The 10045-nt window shown below is 34.7% G+C and overlaps 1 protein-coding gene across 4 annotated transcripts in view; it reads right to left on the bottom strand.

The window, feature by feature from the left end:
- Nucleotides 1-6025: 6025 nt before the first annotated feature.
- Nucleotides 6026-10045, bottom strand: part of LOC116297106 (uncharacterized) — a 43611-nt gene continuing 39591 nt past the window's right edge. For all 4 annotated transcript variants that reach the window (XM_089035090.1, XM_089035091.1, XM_089035092.1 and 1 more), the window contains 10 exons: nucleotides 9993-10021; nucleotides 9435-9506; nucleotides 9266-9334; nucleotides 8929-8985; nucleotides 8526-8615; nucleotides 7994-8077; nucleotides 7828-7922; nucleotides 7227-7362; nucleotides 6940-7009; nucleotides 6026-6474 (listed from right to left, as the gene is read on the bottom strand). In XM_089035090.1, coding sequence (XP_088891216.1) covers nucleotides 6341-6474; nucleotides 6940-7009; nucleotides 7227-7362; nucleotides 7828-7922; nucleotides 7994-8077; nucleotides 8526-8615; nucleotides 8929-8985; nucleotides 9266-9334; nucleotides 9435-9506; nucleotides 9993-10021 — 836 coding nt within the window. In that variant the 3' untranslated portion in view covers nucleotides 6026-6340. The remainder of the gene's footprint in view (nucleotides 6475-6939; nucleotides 7010-7226; nucleotides 7363-7827; nucleotides 7923-7993; nucleotides 8078-8525; nucleotides 8616-8928; nucleotides 8986-9265; nucleotides 9335-9434; nucleotides 9507-9992; nucleotides 10022-10045) is intronic.

Here is a 10045-nt window from a genome sequence, read left to right as displayed (position 1 = left end):
CATTTCAACCCACAATCGCCTAATAGTATGTATAAAATTAAGCTCCGTCAGTTGGCTCCCTAATTTAAGCCCACAATCCTATGAACAAAGACTCTCATTTTGCTTCCTCATTTCAACCCACAATCGCCTAATAGTATGTATAAAATTAAGCTCCGTCAGTTGGCTCCCTAATTTAAGCCCACAATCCTATGAACAAAGACTCTCATTTTGCTTCCTCATTTCAACCCACCATCGGCTAATAGTATGTATAAAATTAAGCTCCGTCAGTTGGCTCCCTAATTTAAGCCCACAATCCTATGAACAAAGACTCTCATTTTGCTTCCTCATTTCAACCCACCATCGGCTAATGGTATGTATAAAATTAAGCTCCGTCAGTTTGCTCCCTAATTTAAGCCCACAATCATACTATGTTCCAAAGTTCCATCATTCGGTTTACTTCCCAATTTCAGCACCACAATCATATATGTAGTGACGTGCTAGCCAAAAATTTGGACATAATATTCCCATAGGTTTCTATTTTTTTTAAATTTCTTAGAAAGGCAAACGCAAACAAATTTCAACGCTTCATTTCTACTATATCCAAGCGATTCTATGATTGGTCAATTCTTTCAGTCTGAATGTCTGATGTATCAAAATCACGTTGGGATTCCTGTGTTTTATTCAAATAACCTCACAGATTCACGCGATCATTGGAACAAGCTGGTAACTTATGACCTGTATTATATTTACATGACTATTTGTGAACATGACTCACTGTAGTGCATGGCGTGCCGTGTCCGTAACGATGCAGTAGACTACCATTTTGATTGGAGGAACAATAATCTAACGTACCGTGAATGGCTAAAAGGATATCGTAAATTCTGTATCGAAACGTTTCATTGTCACATGGTATCTATTCCAAGTCTTTATTGCATAGACCTCAGTATTACACGGCGGCCATGTTTTCATCTCATGAGAATAAAAATCTTTGTTTCACGCGTATCAAGTTATTATAAAGCACTTGAATGCGAGGCTACGCGTGGTAGGATCTTTATAGTTCAAGCTAACATGGCTACTGCGTGAAAAAGGCACAATTTTTCAACTTGTGGTGGTCGGAACGAAATGCTGTCTCACGTGCAAGGTCATGTGAGAAGGTCTCGATCAAAGCTCGACTTATCGACAATGCTTAGAAATATAAGAAGCTAATATATAAAGGTAAACAATCATAATATATAACAGGGCCGTAACCAGAACTTTTACAGCTCGAGATGAGGGTGCACATCGAATAAAATCGGTCCATTGATCGTTTCTTTTAAAAAAACAGAACCAAAAAAAAAAAAAAAAAGGAGATGAATGAGCGGACCTTAAGCTTTTATGAGGGGGGGGGGGGGGGGGGGTGCACGCCCCTAGCTACGGCCCTGTATAACAGCGGATTTTGGTAACACTGGAATTGATTTTACATCAGGAACTGAAAAGCTTTTATTGATAAAACATAAAAAAGCAATTTGTTCTGAATAGGTTTCTGTTAAGAAATAAAGATTGGGCTTCCTGTGTAACAGCATCTTCGTTCTTTCTTGAAGGATACCGTGAGATACTAAAAACGGATTTTTGATATTTGTGACTGTTTGTGCTGTAAGATATGCTCTATAATCATCACAAAATAATTATTAAGCGGAAAGTTGTCGATCACTGATGAAGCCCTAACCGGCGAAACATTTAAATAAATTTCATCTCCATTTGCTGCTTAAGAAATCTATATCCATTTGAGAGGTTTAAAGTAAATGTGCTTGCTAAATCTATAACTATATATCTTTTTAAAATAATGATAAAGGTAATAACTTCATTTACTTAGCACAATTAAGATTAACTTCGCAAGAAACCTATTTGCATTGCGGAAAGACGTTTTTGCATTTATATTATCTAATTTCATGTAAAAGCAAAAATATTGAAGTTCGAATACAAATACTAATTAATATTCTTGATAATAACAAGAGAAGTTTTATTTTATGATATATTTTTTCTCGTACATTTTTTTGTTTATATAGCGAAATGCATTATGCTAAAGTTGCAAAATTTAACACTTGGCAACCGTTTGGTTTTGTCGAGTGGCTTAGTACGCTTAGCCTTTTAAATTATTTTTTACAGCGTTATACTAATAGTACAGTCGTATTTTTTTCTCAAGTCTTACAAAAACGTTTTTTACAATATAATACAGCAAAAAATGCTGCTCTTTGGTATTTGACTACACTATTTCAATGAGAAAAACGCATTCTTTTTAGGCAAAATAAGTCCCCATCGTACTCGAAACTGAATAACGGCGACCTTGACCTTCCTCAGTCAAATTCACTAATATTCTTTCTACAATGAAGTCAATTTAAATATTAAACCAAAACAAAAATAATAGTCTGTTTTTTTTAGCAATGTTTTTCTTTATCCAGCATGAAATTAGGATTTTCTCTGGATTCTGTTCAGTCGACTTGGCTTTGACATTTGTTGTTAATTCAGCATCTTTGAATAGAATCATCTTCAACTGTGGCAGTTGATTTAACTGACTTCCTTGTCATATAAATCAAGGTATTATTGATATCAAGGCTTACCATCTTTGAACACTTCTTTATAAACTCTTTGATTAGTGATAACTTTTGTTAAACTTTTTCCATATGTTACTGGATTTATGTCGTATTTGAAGTTCAGTTCATCTCCGATCATCTTCAAAGCTTGGCCAACCATCTGATATACTATCTTCTTTTCCTTCGTGTCATCTTGACAATCATTTGCTGAAACTCCTAGATTACTAGAGAGTGTATTTATCGTTCTCTTCCCACTCATATTAATAATGACTACCTCTTTATGGCGTAGTTCCTTCCTTCTATATCCTGTGTGTTTATAATCGCCGAAGAACTAGTACCCCGAGGTATTATTCTAGTAAATATGAAACTAATTAGCTACATAACACCCGAAATATTCCCGTGATGTCATTGCTATTGGTTGTTATAAGTCTTGTTTTGATACGTTACGGAGAGCCGTTTCATTTAATGGATAAAGGTTTTCTTAATGGTCGGCGCCATAAAAGTTTGCGCGTTTGATCCTGGCCAAAGATGTTGTTTTTTCTCCGACTTTGCCGCGAAACGTACCGTTATGTATAGGTTTCTATCAATAGACGTCACTTCCGGTAATAGCTCTTTTTTTATGGCTTGTAGAATTCTGGAGGTTGTTTTGATCTCTTGTTTTCTGGTTTGATGTCGTGAAAATAGTCAAATACAATAGTTTGAGGGCTTATTTTGATATGTTTTGACTTAGCATTCGCTAGTTGCCTCCCAGTCAACCGCTTGTTTGCCCCCCAGTCAACTCCAAAAAGTCACGTGATTAATAGCAAGCAATACAATATGGAAGATGCAAAAATGCCAAATAAAATAGAAAGGGAAAGAGAAAGAGCGGGAGGACCTTGTTTTCTTAAACGTTTTTCTTCATAAATAAAAAGGTCGATTTAGGGCTAATTAAAAATTTAATTATCATAGTTTTTGCTAAGGGGCATTTTGAAGTTGCAAAGCTTCGGCTATAGAACAATATAGAGAATTGGCGATTTACAACTCAAAGTACCCGCGCGCGGGAATCCCAAATGATGCGGAAGACGAACAAAGCCATAAAAACGCGCTTTTTTCTTTCCGAAATGTAAGCCCGGATGTCACGTATATTGTGTTAATCTTTGTAGCAACTGAATTAACTTCGTATTTTGTTCTCAATAATATTACACCTTTTGCTCAATGCTTTTTGTGTTGCAATATTTATGTATTTAACTGAGTGTGGCTTATTTCGCATACCTTAAAAATTCACAACATTAATTCTCTGTTTGTTTTCTTGTTGTAATTAGTCTATGACATTCAGATAACACCTTAACCACATTTCTTAATAACGGCGTTAGATACCGCAATTGAAACGCCATAAAAAAAAAAAGAAAATTCAAAACCATTTGATTGTAATTTGTTAAAACGCAGATGCTCCGAATCTTGCAATATCGGAGTTTAAACGGCGGAATAAGTAAATTGAATTTGAAACCAGCTGTCCGGATTCGAAAAGTTTGCATCTGTCGTTGTGTATGTCCCTCCCCTCCCTCGAAATTTTTATAGCAGTATTGTTTATATGATTTTAATATTTTAATATTCCACGAGGTCTTACATCGCTCTATTCTCTTTTTATATATTATTGTCAATTTTACTGGTAGTTCATGATGTGTATATATAGCAGATACGTTGAGCACTTTCGGTTATTTGTAGAGGCAGAGGAAACGGATTTTTGATATTTTTGTTCGAGTGAGTGCCGCTATTTATTTAGAAAACTAAACTACTCCGAATTTTTTGAAACAAAATATATCTCTATGGTAACTTTTTATAATCGTAAAAAAAAAAAAAATAAATAAATAAAATAAAATAAGATAAGATAAGATAAGATAAGATAAGATAAGATAAGATAAGATAAGATAAGATAAGATAAGATAAAATAAAATAAATAAAAAAATAAAAACATAAAAAAATGTTTAAAAAAAACCCTCTGAATTTCTTGAATCAAAATATATCTCCATGGTAATTTTTCATAATTATCGAGAAAAAAAAAATTCAAAATGACAAATGAGAATCTTGAATTTTATTTTATTTTTAAATTAAACGAGAAGAGTAAAAATATAATAACTCTGTAAAATTATAATAAATTACCTGTACAAAACTTTACAGGTTTCTCTCTATATGTTTGCGTATGAGAGTTTTTTAAATATGTTTACAAAAAATTGTATTTTATATGCAAAGCAAGCGAGACTTGTCAGCAGCGGTCATTAAAACACGCATGTGCAATACGAATTTCAATTTCTATTATTTTAAAATTTCAAAAACAATATTTTTAAGTTTATAAGCTGATTTTAACAATTTGAAGGTATTAAGAAGCTTACATGTTTTATAAAATGATCAATTTTGAAAATAACTTTTACCCAAGTTTGAAGAATTTTAACGAAACAAGTTTTTGAGGAATTTCTTTAGTTATTTAAGGTGGCTGACTACTTTTCAACATTCGATTTGAGCGCACAATGTGCGTCGCTCAAAAACCGCTTTATACTCTTCAAGATTTTATTGAAGAACCATGCATACACGTTTTGAACTTCAAAAGGGCAAATCCCTCAAATTTTGCACGGGACTCTATATATATTTTTTGTTATTTTCCGGAATAACAGGGAATATCCCATTATTTTCCAAAGTTTAAGACAATTCTGTTTATTAGAACAATGTTAAAAATTGTTCGGTTTGTTCTGTGCTCAAAGTTTACGATAACTTGCACACCGTAGAACCTGAACAAAATAGTTTTTCCATTGTCTACAATAGTTTATTAAAAAAACTTTTATCAGTGTTTTATAACTATAGTTTCGTGTTCGGAGAAAATTACTTGTGTTCCTTCCTAGAGCTTGATTTTCGCTATTTTTCTTCCACAAACGCATGTCAATCCGGAGTGATTATCTCAAAAACAAGCTCAGGACAACCCATTTTTCTTTGCATTTTTGAAATCAGCATTAAATTTCAGGTTAAAAAAGTTTCAATTTTCTGTTTATTATTTACCAAAGTAATCAGCCACCTTAAGTTAGAATAAATTTTAATCATAAAATGGAAAAAAAAAAAAGATTTAAAAATTTGAAATTAATTCTTAAAACAACACATTTTAAAATTACTACTGAGATGGATAGCTTGTTTTTAATTTGTGAATTTGTTGTTGCATGGAACAATTATCGCGATTAAATTTGCAATTTCCAAGAGCTTTAAAAAAACCAATTTCAGAACGCTTGTCATTCTCGTGAGAATAAAATTCTATGAGCCGTATCCATATTCATGTGTCTTCTCATTCACAACCGTTAAACAAAGAATTGATACTCTAGGGAATAACACGTTCTGAAAAGGGAAAACTTTACGCCTAAGCTGAGAAGGTCTGCTATACAAGACTCGTTAAGATTTAAAAGAAAAAAAAAATGGAAGTAGAATACTTTTAGAGTATGAAAAAGGAAAACGAATAATTAAGCTTTGTAAACAAATATAATTCAAAATTTTGCTTCACTCATAACTCATTGATATTTTAACCTATGTATGACATCATAATGACGTATGTATCGTGTGATGACATTAAAGATTGGTCGTATGGCGTGATGACGTCACATCATAAGGTTGGCCCTACGGTATGTCGCAACATTAAATGGTTCGGGTCGTATTTTGGATAATGTCATGTTAAATAATTGGCTGTATGTGTGATCGATGACGTAATATTTATTGATTGCTTGCATCGATGATGACGTCATGTTAAATTGCATAGTTTCATATTGCATATTTTTTTGTTATACGAAGTATTTTTTTTTAAGAAGAGACATATATTCCTTTGATGAATTCGTAAGGGGAGGATACGAGCCTGATTCTGCATCACTTATGGTCAGCGGTGTTGGTCGAAGGTCAAGGTCAGTCGTGACTGGTCCTTTAAAATAAAATGGCAACCATTAGCAACGGTAGAAAGACAATTAAAGCCAAGCAATAGGAATCTTTCTCTCTTGCTTTTGTTTGCAATGCATCCCTGAATATCACCTCAAACTACAGCTAGTAAATTAGGGGAAAAAGCAGACCTTTCTTAGATCATGTTACATTTTGGTCAAGTCCAGAACTGGTCTTACCTTCCACAGTTGTGTTTTTTTTATAATCCTAGTTTAGTACTTGTTTATTGCGAAAGTGAAATTAATATACGAAGCGGCAAGGGGGTGGTCTAATAAATTTCCAATTGTCACATGTCGAAAACAGGAAGTCTTCACGCGTGCGCCGACAATCTTCTTTCCCCCCCCCCCCTTTTATTTCGTTAAAAAGCTAGACCCCAGTGAGCTTTGTTTATTGAATAGCATATAAGGTCTTTTTGAAGTTCAATGATCAAGAGAAAAGGAAACAAACTCACCTGATTCTAGATGTCGCTTGATACTTCTATTTAACTCGTTTTCTACGGCCTTCATGAGGTTATCGTCTCCCTGTCAGATAAATAACAAACTTGAAGTAAGGTATTCGTACATCTGATTATCAACCATTGTTGTCCTACAGAACCTCCATTAAAAATGGGTAGGGGTCACGATATATTTTTTTCTTTTCAAGAAAGGAAAGTCTTTTTTTGATAGTCCAGGTAGATTATTTCAACCCTTCCCAGCTACAAAAATTAATAATCCTTAAAAAGCATGTCTGTTAGTTTACCGGTGAGTAGGGTCTGCTCGTTGGACTTCTTGGTGATCGGCTAAAGAAACTACCTAACGGGTCCTGGGAATACTTGGGACTTGTGACAAACCCTGAGTCTCGGTCTGCTGATTGGATACGATGAGATCTCTCTAGGCTGAACAAACACAGGGTATCAATAGTTAAATAAATAAACAACCGATAAAATGAAAAAAGGATGGAAATATATAAAAAAGAAGGAAATGGAAGTATAGGAGGAACGCAAGAAGGAAGAAAGAAAAGATAGAAGGAAGGAAGGAAGGAAGGAAGGAAGGAAGGAAGGAAGGAAGGAGGAAGGAAGGAAGGAAGGAAGGAAGGAAGCAAGCAAGCAAGGAAGCAAGGAAGGAAGGAAGGAAGGAAGGAAGGAAGGAAGGAAGGAAGGAAGGAAGGAAGGAAGGAAGGAAGGAAGGAAGGAAGGAAGGAAGGAAGGAAGGAAGCAAGGAAGGAAGGAAGCAAGGAAGGAAGGAAGGAAGGAAGGAAGGAAAGAAGCAAGGAAGGAAGGAAGGAAGGAAGCGGGAAGGAAGGAAGCAAGGAAGGAAGGAAGGAGGGAAGGAAGGACTAGCATTAAGTCATACAAACTTACTTCAGTAAAGCTTTAGACTCTGCTACTTTCTCGTTCGCTTTCGAAAGCCTTGAACTTAGCTTCTCTTTCGTATTTAGTTCGTTTTCGTAAAGTTCCTGTAAGACACAATCTTTTAAATCCTCTGTACAATCCGTCAGCCGTTCAATTCTATCTTTCAGTTCATTACCTTATATCTCTTTGCTTCAGCAGCCATTGTTTCTCGTTTTGTCTCGTGTTCGCGAGCTTCTGCTTTCGCTTTAGCTAAATCACTCTGTAGAAGAATAAAAACAGTCACTGAACAGACGATGATTTGGTTAACATCCAACTGTCCCCCTCTCCCCAAAAAACTCACACCACAAATTCGGAATGAAAAACTATAACTTCACTTTTACTCCGACTACAATAAAGAGAAGAGAGTAGTGTACTTCACTGAAAGCTTTCCTAAGTTTATTGGATAATTTCTTATCAATCTGCATACAGCACAAAACGAAAGCAATCCCCTTCGCGAAGGGCGGGAATACGAGGGAAAAAAACAAAAACAAAAAAACAACAACAACAAAAACAAAAACAAACAAAAAAAAAAAAAAAAAAAAAAGAGCAGAAGAGTCTCATTACAAAACGAAAGCTATACCAGTTGAGGGAGGGATGAGGATAATGATCAGAGGATTATTAGGGAAGTTTTAGGTCATCGTATAAAGACAATAATAGAAGGTTCGTACCTTTAGGTCTGCTATCTTTTGTTCCAGTTCGGTCCTTGTCTTAATTGCATTTTCTTCTTTCATTTTGTCCAGTTTTTCTCTGGCCGAGGCCTTCAAGAAAACAATCCAAGCAAATATTAAAACTGCTACACACCTTCATATTCTAAATGGGTTGATTTTTATCTCAGGAGTGCATCAAGTAAAGGAACTACTGGAATCTTATAATAAGGGCGTTATGTTTTGAAAATGTATTTCCAGCCTTGTGGGAAGTTAGAGTTGTATCCATATAATCGTATCTTCTCAAGAACGTTATAGGCGACAACGAAAACAAAAACAAACAAACAAACAAAAAATAATAATTACATCCAATACTCGGTGTTTATAGGGGTGGGGGGTTTGTGTACAGCATGTTATAGGCCCTTACCTCGTCAGCAAGGTGTTGATTGACTTCTTCTAGTTTCCGAGTTATTTGAAAGCGTGACTAAAGACAAAGAAAAAAAACATTACAAAATGTATCCAACAACAGAGTTCTTGGGCGTAATGTTTTCTCATTTCAGACCACGTGTCATTCTCTTGAGAATAAGAATCTTTATTTGTATTGTATTGTATTGTACTGTACTGTATTCATAATCACGCGTCTTCTCATGCGCAACCATTAGACAAAGAAATGATACTCTAGGGAATGACAGGTGGTCTGAAATGGGAAAACATTGCACCCAACGTAAAGGTATGTATAAAAAGTTCTCCTAAAAATAAGTTACCTTCGTTTCTATCTCTTTTTTGAAGGCATCCAGTTGTCCCTTTTCAACATAATTACTTTCATAGTACGCCTGGATTAAAAAGATCAGTGTAAATAAGAAAGATTTAGACATGGTGGGATACCTGTGGTACAGGAAACCCAAACTAGAAAAGCTTATTCTGCGTACTTACCCTTGTACGGGCAATTTCTTCTTCTAATTGACGATTGGTTCTCTCCAGTCTCTCGCGTTCGTAGGCCATTTCCTTCAAACAAAATAATATATTTTCAGAAAAGATTCTTAAAACGTTTGATCTTTTTTGAGCATTCTCTACTTTCACATCCCCATAATGCCTTGCGTCTTTGGGGGGTAACCAATCAAAAAACTGTCCCAAATTGAAAGGTTTCTTAATTGAATTTATACTATACCTGCCTTTATCTGTACAATACTGATTATCAGTTTATTCCAAGTTATTTTTGCGTGTACAGATCATCAAGAGTTTTGGTCTTACAGAAAATGTATTGACTTTACGAAAATGTTTTAAAAATTTACCTTAAACGTCTTCAAGCTTCTATCTTTTTCTGTTTTTTACTTCTTCATTTTATTTTTGGATACCAAACAAGGTATTGTCAACATTGTCTGATCAGCCTTCAGCAAAATAAGTGGGTTTTTACCCTCTGTTTACCCCCCAAAGATGCAAAGTATTATGGGGATGTGAAAGTAGAGAATTAAAAGAATTGGCGACTTTTACCTTTTCATTAGCCTTCGCTGTGGATGTTTCTAAATGTTAAAATAAAATTATCG

Source organism: Actinia tenebrosa, unplaced genomic scaffold, assembly GCF_029948245.1.
Source record: "Actinia tenebrosa isolate PJP-AT-01 unplaced genomic scaffold, QUT_ActTen_1.0 PGA_scaffold3__52_contigs__length_22856419, whole genome shotgun sequence".
Classification (NCBI taxonomy): Eukaryota; Metazoa; Cnidaria; class Anthozoa; order Actiniaria; family Actiniidae; genus Actinia; species Actinia tenebrosa.
The sequence above is the reverse complement of the archived record's forward strand: the minus strand, read 5'-3'. Positions and strand labels throughout refer to the sequence as shown.